Source organism: Carya illinoinensis, chromosome 5 (assembly GCF_018687715.1).
Source record: "Carya illinoinensis cultivar Pawnee chromosome 5, C.illinoinensisPawnee_v1, whole genome shotgun sequence".
Classification (NCBI taxonomy): Eukaryota; Viridiplantae; Streptophyta; class Magnoliopsida; order Fagales; family Juglandaceae; genus Carya; species Carya illinoinensis.
Window position 1 is genome coordinate 46,571,500 of NC_056756.1, and position 14,177 is coordinate 46,585,676.

At 34.5% G+C, this 14,177-nt stretch overlaps 2 protein-coding genes across 5 annotated transcripts; both read right to left on the minus strand.

Annotated features, from left to right (window-relative positions):
* Positions 1–5,779, minus strand: LOC122309973 (protein WVD2-like 7). 3 transcript variants are annotated; one of them, XM_043123819.1, is made up of 10 exons: positions 5,436–5,779; positions 5,241–5,322; positions 3,522–4,307; positions 3,052–3,273; positions 2,780–2,823; positions 2,610–2,699; positions 2,435–2,531; positions 2,271–2,342; positions 1,757–1,882; positions 1–826 (listed from the first exon to the last, which is right to left on the minus strand). In XM_043123819.1, exons 2-10 carry the CDS (start codon positions 5,280–5,282, stop codon positions 344–346), a joined length of 1,962 nt encoding a protein of 653 aa, XP_042979753.1. In that variant the 5' UTR covers positions 5,283–5,322; positions 5,436–5,779; the 3' UTR covers positions 1–343. The 3 variants fall into 3 exon arrangements, with proteins under 3 accessions (XP_042979753.1, XP_042979752.1, XP_042979754.1); XM_043123818.1 differs by having other exon boundaries at positions 2,610–2,705; XM_043123820.1 differs by having other exon boundaries at positions 1,757–1,867; positions 2,610–2,705; positions 5,436–5,778.
* Positions 5,780–12,302: 6,523 nt separating this feature from the next.
* LOC122311599 (probable aquaporin NIP-type) lies at positions 12,303–13,965 on the minus strand. 2 transcript variants are annotated; one of them, XM_043126205.1, is made up of 5 exons: positions 13,692–13,965; positions 13,374–13,595; positions 13,070–13,267; positions 12,897–12,958; positions 12,303–12,782 (listed from the first exon to the last, which is right to left on the minus strand). In XM_043126205.1, the coding sequence occupies exons 1-5, from the start codon at positions 13,809–13,811 to the stop codon at positions 12,635–12,637; spliced, it is 750 nt and encodes a 249-aa protein (XP_042982139.1). In that variant the 5' UTR covers positions 13,812–13,965; the 3' UTR covers positions 12,303–12,634. The 2 variants fall into 2 exon arrangements, with proteins under 2 accessions (XP_042982139.1, XP_042982137.1); XM_043126203.1 differs by having other exon boundaries at positions 12,303–12,775; positions 13,692–13,962.
* Between the last annotated feature and the right edge of the window lie 212 nt (positions 13,966–14,177).

Consider the following 14,177-nt stretch of genomic DNA (forward strand, 5'->3'; position numbering starts at 1 on the left):
TATCAAAATGCTAAATACAAATCTTATTACCTTATGATTATTGCAATTGTAAACGGAAAACTCTAATTTGCCTAGCACATATTTGGTGGTATGATCATGCTCTTCCTCAAACATTTCCACCATTGTCATCCATTCCAGCTACATCTCTACGTTACACAACGCATACATAAATAATGACAGCGATAATGATGAAGGGAAGTAAAATGCTAACCTCAAACCTAATTTCTCACATTTGCGTTATTAATTTTGTTAATTTTGTATAGTGGCAAACATCTGATTTCAAGTATTTGCGGCGGTAGCTTGGGGCGGAGAACATATATATCAGGAGATGGGGAATCCTTGCTCAAGAGGCAACACCAACGGCTAGATTACTCATTTGAGAACCACTACCAATGCCAATCCCTTTCACATCCTTCTTGGCAATCTCTTTGCTACTTCTCTGCCCACCCGCTTTCTGCTTCCCCTCACCTTTTTGGCCTTTCATCACCTTATGACTTTCGGACACATGATGTTTATGCACCCTAGTATCCCTTTCCTTTACTCGTTCTTTCCTCCCTGAAATCTCATTTCCAGCTGTAGCTTCTGGGGAACAGTTTTGGTTGCCATATAGAGCCTGAGAGGCTGCAGTGACTTCCAGGTCCTCACCTGTAGGGCAGTTGGTCACCTCTGAGGCATCAATTGGTTCAGTTGTGTTTACCGATTCACAGGTAGAAGAGGCTTGGTCATTTCCTTCCTTCAAACATGATTTTGAGCAGCCAGCAGCTCTGCTCCCTGGACTAGTTGACTTATTTCGTGCTCTATTAATTTTGTTGTTACTTGATTGTGCCTGACAAATCGTAAGGACTTCCAACATCAGGACAATATTAGGCTTCATTTGTCGCCATATTAACATCGAAAGGGCTCATCATATACCGAAATGAAAAACTTCAGCTGAAATGAAAAATAAAAATAAAAATCTACTCCTGATTGAAGAAAGATTAAATGAAACATAGAACAAAGGCGCAACAGGATTGTGATTAAAAAAAAAAAAAAATGTCATAGGGCAGATACTACGGCAAGAATGATTCCACATGCCGAAGATGACATGGATACATGGGTAAACTCAGAACATGGCTGGATTAAGTCTTGTCTTAATCCTAGTATTTTCTTTCTTTAGAAGTTTTCAAGTTCTTCCAGTAGTAATCCATAAACATTTCAGTCTTTTTTTTTTTTTTTTTTTTTTTTTTTTTTTTAATTTTCAAGTATGAAGCCCCTCTTTTGATTGATATGCTTCTTTTGCTTCACAAGATGTTCTTTTAAGGCTTCGTATTATTTCACCAATGTTCATTGTCATGTGCTCCCTGCATGCTAATTTCAGAAATCCCGGTACAATCAATAATCTTTAAACCTTTGGAATCACAAGCATTAGCTGAAAGCCAATGGTCTTCTAATTTCACTTGCTTGTGGGTGAGAATTTCAACCATGCAGAGCGTCCTATATATCCAATGTGAAGAAGGTGGATTTCCCTAGTTATTTAGGATAGATTTTTGTAGAATGATGCTATATACTACACTCCTATCCCACTTTGTAAAGTAACACTTACCATCACCTGTAGATCATCTCTTAATTTATTCAAAGGTTGATGGGCAATGTCACCTCATCATAGGGGGATAATGGTGGGATGATGGTGTGGTATATATAGAATTTTCCTCTTTTATGATAATCATATACCTACCCAGAAAGGGAATGAGAAAACCAAGTCATAGCAGAAATATACCTTTTTCCCATCTGACCCTGGAGATACAGCCGCATGATAAAAAGAAGGCATTGGGGTTGCTTTAAAGTTTAGGCTTCTACGGAATTGTTTTATCTCAGCTTGTGTCTTTTCCTGCAATAAGAACAGCTGAACCCAGTAAGATGGATACCATTCAGTCCCAATCAGCTTTACCGTTGTTAAGAAAATTACATAAAATAAACCTTACTTGAAAATTTACAAGTTTGAATTTGGAAAATGCTTTTAACAATACCACATTTAAAAAGACAGAAAAAGGGGAAAAAAGAAATCTGAGCATTCTCAACAAGTTACTCATATGATCTAGCATCACATGAGCCTTCAGCCAGTAGTATATGGTTCTTGGTTGGGATCTTGCTAATCGAGTCATTTTCCTGATGGCCAAGACAGCATTGGGATGGTTTCAACGAAATCTCGGTCTCTTGTTAACCAAAGAGGCAAATGATCAATTAATTTTCAGTAAATAACAAAAAACAACCAATTAGATGATCCAATATACCTGTGTTCTTGCTTGGACCTGATTCATCTCAGCCTCCTTGGCATGCATTTTTCGCTCCAACATTGTAAAGAACTGAATTTGATGAAGTCAACAGAGGTGTAAGCTACACGTCTGATCCCTAAAATCAAGCAAAATAAAACTAAAATTACAGCATTCTCGCTTGCCTCTTTCCTTCTTTCTGCTCGTTCATCGCTTCTGAAACTGAAAGCTGCAGCACCTGACCTGACATCTGCCTTTGTTGAATTCACAGTACGATTGAGCCTATAAAGATAATTATACGAAATTTCAGAAGCTAAATCTTTAAACAATTGAGTATTGCTTATGACATTGACAATAAACCTGTGTGGTGCTTGATGTCCTCTCCTTTCAGCCTTTGTTGGAAAAGGTTGATATTCGCCAACTTTCTTTCTCCTTGAATCTTTTTCACCACTGCAACTAGAAAAGCATCAGGCTTGAGGTTTAAATCAGTAAACCATACAGGTTTTCCACTTCCAAGAAACAATAAGTACCTTTTATTGTCTTGCATTAATTTTGATTTCTGACTTCTAGAATCCTGTGCAAAAAAGGCCGAGCAATGACAAGAAAAGGAAGAAGATTACTCAGTAAAATATCCTATTGACTTCTAAATATATTGGCATTGTCAAAGCTTACTTCTAAGATTCAAGTTATCTGCATGGCAGATGTAGTTGGAATGTCAGTTTTTACTGAAATCTTTCCTAGAAGAGTACTCAGTAAATATCCTGAATTGACTTCTAAACATATTGGCATTGTCAAAGCTTACCTTTAAGATTGGAGATCTCTGCATGGCAGGTGTAGTTGGAATGTCAGTTTTTACTGAATTCTTTTCTGGATTCGTTCTTAGGGTACTCTCTCTTTCTCTTCTATTTGGGTTTTTTGCAGGATCTTTAGACGCAGCGCCAGAAATATCTGTCAGGATTAGAGCAAGATTGGCCCGACACTTCTCTTTGGGCTTCAAAGCTCCATTTTCCATTGCAGCCCTCAACTAGAGTTAGAAAATCAAGGAGTTAATCCAGATCTTGGAAAAAGCTAAGTGATGCAAGTGTAATGCTGCGATACTCATTTGAAAATGAGAAACACCTCCAGAGCATGTCTGCAGATTCTACTATATTTTAATCTTTATTTCAGATTATGACTCCCTATTGCCTATCCAGTGATTGCTTTTATAAAACAAAGAACCATAGAGAAAGATATAAAAATTTTAATAATGTCTATAGTCTTGAATATCCACACCTTTGGAGAAGGATGCCTCCCATGTTCCAAGTGTGTTTTTTCTGATTTCACAGAGGGTCCTGTCTTGGGGGATGGATCGATGTCTTTTGGCGAGTTTTCAGTATTGAAAATGTCACAATCAAGGTTCTGATTTACTTCAATAACTGGTTCATCATTAACTAAGGCTTTAGATGATTCATCAGCATTTACAGCATCATCATTAAGAGTTTGATTTACTCTGATCTCAGGTTCATCATTAACTGCAAGAAAATTGTCAAACCCATGCATCTCTGATTCATCCTCAACTGAAAGAAGTTCGTTGAGCCCAGTTTCAGTTCGTTGTGCTTCCTCAGCATTAACATCTTCAGGAGCCCCAACCAAAATATCAGCACCGTTCAAAGCAGGTTCTATCTGAGGAACAGAGAATGGAACCTCTGGATTTTCTGTTTCGTTTCCTGTCACTTCATACTCTCCTTGATACTCTGAACCTCCAGGGCTCTCATCAAAGTGAGCATAATGTCTACCTTCATTTACATGCCCGGATTCTTCCCTGCTTTCCAAGACATCATTTTCACTGGTTTGATACTCCTTTTCGTTATGGAACTCAGATGAATTTGGACGAAGTAAACCTTTCTTTTTGAAATGAGCTTCAAAATAAGCTTTCATCTCGATAACTGAACCTGGTTTCGAGCATTTCTCAACCTCTTCAAGGTACCTATTATGTGAGAAAGACGACCTCCTTTCCCAAGATAAGGATTCCTTTTCAAACCTTCCAAATGATATAGAACCTGAGTGCAGAGAATCTGCCTGCTTATGTCAATGAAATAGCTGTTAGAACGAGAATAAATGGAAAATATATAACCAAGAGAGAAATAACTAAAATTATATCTTTAAATTCATCCAGTTTTCCGCTAATTGCAAAATTTCTAAAATTTCTGGTCAAAAAGGAAAGAAAGAAGACAATCTATTAAGGTATCAGCATAGCATATCCAATATAAAGGAATGCTTGGCTTTTGTCATGATCACAATGCCAATCACAGCTATAGTGAATTAACGACACAATTCAGCCAGCAGGAAAAAAAACGTGATTAGATATATGATAGATGGAAAAAGAAATGTATAGATCAAAAAGTATAAATGCCAAACAACTACATTCTTTGCCTCAGCTTAAAGCAGAAAGCAAATCCATTGCAATGGACCATTTTGACCAGGGAGGTGAATACTTTTTATGCTTGATAAAAATAAAGAATAGTTATTAGTAAGAGTATCTATCTATTTGGAAGGGAAGGCAGTAAAATCTGAAAACTCCATATATAAAGCCGATTACAAATCTATTAAGAGTTATTCTATTCTCAACCCGATAATCCATGTAACTTACGTGGTAATATTTGATTGAGCTATAAGATTCAAATTTAAAAAGAAAAAAAAAATTCAAATCCAATTATCCTGTGTAAGCATTTTATGTTATCCGCCTGGACTTATAAATAGAAATTTTCATCCATTAATTATGATCGGTCAACCTTTTTGTTCCCCATACAATTCTGCCAGACTCAAGTTTCTACTACTAATCGATTGCTAATTCAAGAGTAAAAGTTAAAACCCATTGTTCCTAAATAAATTTGAATCTGGGTTGTAAATACTTTACAGAATATCAAGTAAATCAAATACAAGCACACCAATTCAAAGATCCACCATGAAGAACAAAACTTAAAAATTGGATGCTTGGTAGGAAAAGAATACCTGTAAGCCAAAGCTATACGATTCTTCGATATCTCCCGCCATTATCAGCAAAAATTAAGCCTCAAACACTCCCTAACCCCCGCTGATCCAAATGACAGGTCGTCAGTAAATCTTATTATACCGGCAATGAAAATTACACACATACATACACAGAGAGAGAGAGAGAGAGAGAGAGAGAGAGAGGATATCAGGTACCTTAAACGCGCATTTTCCAAAGAAACGTTGAATTAAGAGCTTAAACACTGAAAGGAATCTTGAAAACAGCAGATTTATAGAAATGGAGGGGAGAAAGCTTGGTATAGAATAAATGGAAAAGGGATATGGAGGAAGCGTGTTTGAGAGTGAAAGGACAGAAGCACAAAACAGTGTTTTCTTCCCTTTTTTTAGTTGAAAGCAAGCTTCGAGATCCTCTCCTCCTCCTCCTTCCTTCCTTCTTCTCCTTGTCGTCGTTGTTCTTCTTCTTCTTCTGAGAGAGAGAGAGAGGCTTTCAATGTCGTTGTCAGTGGTTTGCAGTACAATGTCATAAATCTAATCTTAAATCTAAAGGGGTTGCTTCATTTTATAAATAAATAAATATAAAGGACATCAAAAGCTTTGTCAAATCGGTCAATCATGTGCTACTTGTCCTTTTTTTTTTTTTTTTTATGTCTTCTTTTGCTTTTCACTAAACACGCCCATTATTTCGTGGTTTTTTTTTTTTATTTTCTATTTTAATTTCTACTTAAAAACTCATTTATATCTTATTTTTTATTAACATCAACACCTAACAAGAACGTATAGAATATGATCCATTTTGCTGAATTTCCACAATTCGTTTAATCAACGAAGAATTATTACTGCTTTCCATCAAAAGAAAATTAGATATTGCATGTTTTATAAATTAGTAAATTTATTCATCATTTTTTAATCATTTTCTCATCATTTCATATCATAATATTAGATAATGAAAAAAGCTATTTACAATCTCCTGGGGGTAAGCGTAGTACAAACGTAGCTGATGTGGCAAAATTCAAATGCACTGTTTAGTAGGAAAATAGAATCGCTATGTTTGCCCCCAAATCTCCCTCCTTCCCTCAGTTTCCACTTCCCTTCCTCTCTGCTTTTCTGAAGTCCTCGAGTTCTCCTTCCCTCGAAGATGACCCAGTAGAAGCCTCCCCTCCATCTTTTTCTTCGATACAGAACCAAGAGAGATGAAAGCGACACAGATCTGAGCCGGTCCTGTGTGGAAGAAGGGTGGGATCAGGTTCTTCTTCTGAGCAAAGAATCTCATCTCCTCAAGCTCCGACTTAAGCCACTTAGAGAAGCGCACCAGGTTGGAATTTTAGCCATGGAAGCCAATGTAAACATCACAGCTCCTAAGTTTGGCACTGGAAGCAGGAGAGATGGGTCCTTTGGTTAAGGAGATTCGAGGGATTGGAAATGAGAAGGAGAGGCTAGGGGGAGCCAGGTCACACGTCACAAATTTGAGCTTTGCATCAGTTGGGTCATCTAAATACTCATACTGGTCAGATGGGGGAGTGTACGAGCTGCTTGGAATGTCATCGGACATCGAGCCCCGGTATGAGACTAGCGGTGATGGAAGGGTAAGGGGAGTTGGGTTTTCTTGTGATGAAAGGGTAATGGGAGTTCTTTATGTTTGGAGGTAGTTCTACAAAATTTGATGTTGCTTCTTCCATTACCGCGGATGAGTCCCTGAGGCTGAACCTTGACATGTGCACTTGCGTTGTTGTGGTGGACGAGGATCTTGCTTTGGGAGCTAGGAAATTTTGAACTTCTTAGTCGAAACCAAGAGAGACGAAAGTGTAAAAGAAATGAAACTAAGAGAAAAACCAATTGAATAGATGATAGATAAAATTTGTAAAAGAAACTACACGAAGAGATGATGGACGAAAATGTAAAAGAAATAAAGTTTCTCTACGACAATGCTTTGTTTTGGTTTGTTTTTCCTTATTTCGAGCGTTTTTCTTTTTCTTTTTTTCTAATGTGGCATCAACCGACTCCCTGCCGCTTGCAGCACTAGACTGTACGTAGAAGAATTGTTAGATAATATGTTCATAAATGAAATATAATAAATAATTTTTAATCATCTAATAATATATAATAAAATAATAAAAATTAAAATGATAAGTAATATTAAATACAGCTACTTGAGTTTGGTTGTATTTAATATTAAAACACACCCAATTCATAGGCAACATTTAATATTGTGAGATGGTATTTATAAAAAAAGTTTCTCTCTTTCTAAATTATAGATGAAGATAGTCTCTCTAATAATTTGTATTATTAGATTTTTATTTAGTTATTGTTGATTAAGTGCCAAATTGATTATATATGAATGAAAAACTCATTTACATACAGTTTGAACAATGAGTTAAGATTTTATATAAGTTGAGATGAAAATTAAAAATTAAATAAAATATTATTTATAATTAAAAAAATAAGTTTCATTAAATAAATATATAATCTTGAGTTAACTAAATAAAATTAATTGGGAAGGGAAAAAATGAGCTCATGATTAGGTAAGGGAGGACAGGACTCACTGTGATGGAAATGAACTTTCAGAGGGACCCCAAAACTTTATGGACGAATGATGGGGTCAATGGATTTGATTCAATCATTACCACCGTTCGATTTGGATCCATTGCATTTTAATCATAAATAAATATATAATAATGCTGAAATCTCAGGGTGTGGGGGTCCGGTAATCGTAATTAGGGACAAACTTCGATCCTGTGTGTGCATGTGCATGGGCCCTGCCGTGTCTCACTCTACTAAACAAATAGATGGGTCCCCGGCCACCCACGGCAGTGCTGAACCAAGTTCGGATCCCGACTCGTGCACTTGCATCCACATTTCCGTGTGTGCGCCTTGGGTCCCTACCTAATAATAAATTTCAACTACTTCATTTTCTCCATTAATTCTCCATTAATTTGGGATAAAGCAACACAACAATACCACCTGTATGAATTGGTCATTTCTCGGTTAAAACTTGGCAAGAGAAAAGCATATTTACAATATGTTTGGATATTATTGAAATGAGTTGAATTGAATTATTAATAATAATATTTTATAGATTCTATTAAGATAAGTTTAATTTTTTAACTTAAAATATATGAAATAGATTGATATGAATTTAATGATTGGAGGTTTAGTCTCCTTGGTAAAGTGCACTAGTCAAAAAACTTATATAGTAACTTTTAAGTTTAATTAAATTCTTCTGTTGGCCTTAATTTTTGTAAAAGGAGAAGAGATGCGAGCTAAAATTTTGTTAGTATGGAAGTTTTGTGGATGTATTTGAGTGATGAGAGAAATTGTGTGATTGTAATAATTTTTCACATAATAAATTTTTTTCTTTAAATCTGGTGGTTTTTTTTTCCTATTTTAGAGTTTTTTACGTAAAATCTTGTGTTGTTATTATTTTTTAATTTTTTTTATATTTCTGCAAAGGGTAAATCCTAAGGAGTGAATTTGGGAGGTAATTCTCGACACCAAATATCTTGAGTTATCTATAAACTTGAATAATCTATAAAAGTTAATTAGTTTATGAGATAGATAGCGTACTTTATTGGTATAGAGTAACTAGCTAGTTTAATTATGTTTTTAACTACTCAGCTCAATTTTAATGCTGTTAAGTGTTGTTATGTAGAAATGACATTTGTGGTCATTGTTTTTAACTACTCAGCTCAATTTTAATGCTGTTAGTCGTCATTGTGCATGCAATGGCAGTTTTTTGTTCACAAGATAGCATTTGCTTCTCTCTTTTACATACTACATTTAAAAGATAACATCTATTTGGGAATTTTTTTAATACATCTAACACACCGTTGGATAAGATCATTCTGTAATAGTAAATAATTATTGATGTTTTCATATTTTTGTAAATAATGCGTTGGCACGTACGTCAAATTCGGTAGCAGAATGCCTGAATTTATAAGTGCTACAAGCCGAAAAATCCAAGACTGTTGTAATAATGATCCACAGAACAAATTACTGTCACAGGACTCCCTCTAGCTCTCCCCCTCACAAAGAATTCCCATCAAAGGTCTACTTCTTGATCCCCACCATAGCTCATGGTCTCAACTCTCTCAAAAAACTGACAAACTTTCCTCATCATTCAACATTTAATTATCTTCTTCTTTCTAGCTTTTTGATCCTCTCTCTTCATATTTACTAGTTTTATTTTTGTTCTTATTTCAAGCCATTGAATGCAAGATCTAAAGCATTTCATGCTTTCCAAAAACACACAGTACACTACCAATGAAAGCACGTTTTCTCAATTCGATCAAGTTAGACCTAGCTAGATCAGCTTTGATGGGTAATCTACAAAGAACTAATTAAAGATAATGAGTACCACATTTGACAAACATCAACATTTTTTTTTTCTTATTTTCTTCAAAGTTCGAATTTTGATTTAACATAAATATTCTTATTTGATGGTAATGATCTAAAAAGAACTAATTAAAGATCATGAGTACGACATTTGACAAACATCAAGAAGTTTTTTTCTTATTTTCTTCAAAAGTTCGAATTTTGATTTAACATAAATATTCTTATTGGGAAAAAAAAAGTTGTTGATAGTTTTCAAATTTGATTGGTAATTAGGGTGCTAATTATCATTTTCCAAAGATGATATTGGTGACAAGATGCACCATTAATTGTCTCTACAAGCTATCACGCGGTGAACCATATTATATATATATATATATATATATATGATTTGATAATGACTTAACCTAATGTCTTTATTTCATCCAATTAAAACCTAAAAAACAATGATGAAATAAATAAATAGCCATTATCAAATCATAATAGCCTAATGCCTTAATATATATAATAGCCTTATATATTAAGGCATCTTATCATTGTTTTTTAGGTTTTAATTGGATGAAATAAAGACATTAGGTTAAGTCATTATCAAATCATATATATATATATATATATTATATGGTTAAACAAAAGATCATTTTCATAGCTAGCTAGCTAGTAGACAGAATATCATGATCTTCCACTTTAATTCTTGTGTTTGGTGTACGTTGAGGGTGCCATACTGCATGCATATCATCCTTTTACCAAATTACAAAATTCTGGAGTAATTAGTGAGTAATTTTCTAGGATTTATCTAGCTAGCTAGCTACATATATATATAGTTTTGATTCGTTTGAATTAGGTGTATATATATTATGAGAAATACTTTTTGCAGTCGGCAGATGCAGTTGGCGTGCAGTCGGCTGTAAAAAAAAATTAATACGGGACCTACATGAAAAAAAAAAATTATTTTTATAATTTTTTATAATTCATGTCGGTCTCCTTGAATATAAAAAAAAATTTTTATAATTTTTTTTATTCATTCCGTACAGCCGACTGCACGCCGACTGCATGTGGCGACTGTATGTAGCAAAACTCATATATTATATGCATGCATGCTTTGTAGGGATTGGAGGATGAACCTAATTTAACGTACATAGCTGGGAATTAATTACTTACTCCCCAAAGGGACTTCTAACCAGACAGACAGATAATAATGAACATACTGCCTAATCTAGTATATGTGTTTTTCTCCTGTATTTTATAAAGATCATATAATATTAAATTTGTAAAATAAAAATAAGCTGGAGATCACATTAATATTGATGGTACGTATATCGATATTGAAATAAAGTTCATAATAAAGAAAAATATTAATATTGAAGCAAAATATGACCCCACTAAGTGGAATCAAATAATAATATATTCCATGATCTAATCTAACCTATAAAATTATATTTGGTAACGGCCGGGGACCATATTATAAGCCAAGTGGTAAGCTTATTATATATGTTTAATTTAAAGGGTATATGAGGCCAGCATGCGCGCAGCTAGTTGTGACAATATATATATATATATATATATATATATATATATATATAATATATTTAGTAGCGGCCATGGGAATGTCATGTGACAGTGTCACATTGGCAGCCATATATATATATGATAGCTCTTGATCACGATGTGTATATAATATGAATAATCATCACGTGGCTTCATGTGGCGTTTGCTCCTTTTTAATTTCAAACCATTAACCAATGATTATTTTCAAGAACATACATACATACATACATACATATATATATATATATTTAATAAAAGTACTAGTACTGTGGCTGCATCAATCCTCTGTACTCTTAATTCAGGTATATATGCATGCATGCTAGCTAGGAAGGTCTGTAGATTAATTAAGCATAAATATTAGAAATCAAATTCGAGAGTTGTACTTTACCTCGTTTCTATAAAAAATAAAACAAAAATACTTAATGTTTGAACGTCATTAATACTTGTTTGAGTTTTTTAAACTATGCTAAACCTCGTTTGAGTTTCATTCATGTTTGAACGTCATGCCGTGCTTAATTGTTTAGTACTGGATCTACCGCATCATGCTCGCTTGTTTGTCGGTCATGAATATTAATGTTTTAAGAAAGAGTAGCGAAAGATCATACACATATAGACAACACTCATCCTTGATTCATGTCTTGTTCGATCCAATTGAATATTGGTTTATATGCAGAAGATCATCGATGATCTTATATATTTCTTATTAAATCACGGCCATTTACCTAAAATGCTTAACATCATGATCATATAAAATCTTCGATCTCGATCAAGTGATAATTTAACATGCAATTAATTAATTAAAGTACTATATGTTACTTAATTAATTTAACATGCAATTAATTTAATTAAAATACTTCATACTTTAGTCTTATTTAATAATGAGGAATGATACTTGTAGTTGTAAGTGTGCAAGCACCGCAAACTCAATTTGACACTCAATTAGAAAGAAATGAATAAATAAGGTACCCAAATGAAAAAAAAAAAAAAAAATTAATTAATTTTTTAGTAGTGGATCCTATTCATTTTTAAAGCGATTGTACGATACTTGCACATTTCACGACTGTATGTAACATTATTTCTTATTTAATAAGCCGGTATAAATATTTTACGTGTTGGACTATTTAATAAAAAAGAAGTACCATAACCCATACTTAAGAGGAATAATATAATTTAAATAGCTAAATAATTTGGTTCTTCTCATCACTTCAAACTATTTAACAGAGTACTGTCACATACATGGTACACCTCATGTGTAAGATTTGCATGTAATATTAAAAGGAAACCTACTTCTGTGTTTTAATTTGGTTCATAATCAACTAAATAAAAAGGAAATTATCTAGGGTTTTTTTTTAATCTGGTCCTCCTCTAACCTAGTAATAAGCTGCCACTCGCTAGCAGCTAGCATTGACAAGGTTCTAAGCACTGCAGATTAATGGTGACTAAACCATAGACACTATTTTCTTGATATGCTTCTGAGAAAAGATCCACTCTTTGTTAACTCCCTCACTGGTTTATCAGAGAGTCTAATCATATTGTAGGCTAAACCACCAAGTATGGTCCCTACCACTGGCCCTACAATGTATACCCAGAGTCCCTTGTATATGTGCACCAGAAGAGCTGGCCCTACGCTCCTTGCAGGATTCATAGATGCCCCAGATACTGGCCTGAAAACTTAAATCGTAAACCAATAAAAGATCGAAGTTTTCTGAGAAATTTTCATTGAAGTTTCAAGTGTTTGCTATATGGCCGGAATTAGAAGCTAGCTGATCATGTATTGGAAATTACCCGGCAACAAAGACGTTTAAGGTTATTGTCATTCCTACAGCAATTCCTGCCAACTCTCCAATCTGCAACAAGATATAAATTCGCCAATTCTCAAACCTTCACGGCCAGATTGAAAGTATAAAGCAATATTAAGCATATTAAAGAAGAAATAATAGACATGAAAAGTTACTAACTGCTCTATTATCTGTGGAAACGCCGGATATAACAAACATCAAAAGAAAGGAGATGATGATTTCCAAAAGAAGAGATTGCAAATTGGATCCAACAGGCACTGTCCCAAAGAAATACTTTTTGTCTATAGGGAAAAGGGCACATAATGTTGCACTACCAAGAGCTGAACCTAACATCTGCGCAAATATATACAGAGGAACCTGCAGAAGAAAGAAAATATATGTTACAACAAGTAATACGTACAGAATAAGAAGAAGAAGAAGAAAAAGTAGCAGCATTAAACATACGATGGGATTTGGAACGTGCCTGTTTAACAGGGAATTGTCTAAAGATGGCAAAAGTGATAGTAACCGCCGGGTTAAAGTGGGCGCCGGAAATGTGACCGACGGAATAAACCATGACCATGACAATCAAACCCCAAACTACACAAATCCCGGGAAATGTTACTGAGCCGTATATCTTATTCACAGCAACCGAACCACACCCAGAAAATATCAAGAAATATGTCCCAATGACTTCAGCAATCACCTAAAAAGAAAACCAAAAAAAAAAAAAAAATAGAAACTTGATTTGTTGCATGCCTTAATGGCAGTTGAGATAGTGGCATTTAGTTTGCTGGCCTACCTTTTGAAGGAGCTGAACAACCTCGGACGAAGAGCACAGCCCCCCCGAGTTTCGATAACTTGTTGATGAACTCTCCCCTACTTCCATCTTTGAAATTGTAATATTGTCGTGTGTGGACATTTTCCTCGATCCTCCTAATCAAATTAACGCAATGTACATACGTACGTACTTAGATTATGATTCTCAAACTACCAAAATAATTCTTGTGTGAACGAGAAACTAAGGAATCGGATTTGAGGGTGTGATGGGACGGAAATTTAAGTGCCAACATAATCGAGGATTGGTGGTTTTCCTTACTTTTGGAGTCGTTTACGGAGTTTATTATGTGCTTCTAGTTTCTTATCAAATCTAGGCCTTTAACTGAAATAACTGTCACAATTTTCATGTTTTATTTTCTTGTGAACCATAATATTTTATGAACCAAACAGAACCTAGCTAGGAACGTTATGAGATAAACAGCCCAGTCATGGATGTTTATTGAGACTG

What these genes read in the sequence shown, in the direction of transcription:
- LOC122311599 (XM_043126203.1), bottom strand. Translation starts at nt 13,811, where the DNA reads ATGTCCACACACGACAATATTACAATTTCAAAGATGGAAGTAGGGGAG. An exon ending in GACAATTCCCTGTTAAACAG is followed by an intron (nt 13,268 to 13,373) that starts GCACGTTCCAAA and finishes TTTCTTCTGCAG; the next exon opens with GTTCCTCTGTATATATTTGC. An exon ending in TTAAACGTCTTTGTTGCCGG is followed by an intron (nt 12,776 to 12,896) that starts GTAATTTCCAAT and finishes TTAAGTTTTCAG; the next exon opens with GCCAGTATCTGGGGCATCTA.
- LOC122309973 (XM_043123818.1), bottom strand. Translation starts at nt 5,282, where the DNA reads ATGGCGGGAGATATCGAAGAATCGTATAGCTTTGGCTTACAG. An exon ending in GGACATCAAGCACCACACAG is followed by an intron (nt 2,532 to 2,609) that starts GTTTATTGTCAA and finishes TTATCTTTATAG; the next exon opens with GCTCAATCGTACTGTGAATT. An exon ending in GAGCAGAAAGAAGGAAAGAG is followed by an intron (nt 2,343 to 2,434) that starts GCAAGCGAGAAT and finishes CATCAAATTCAG; the next exon opens with TTCTTTACAATGTTGGAGCG.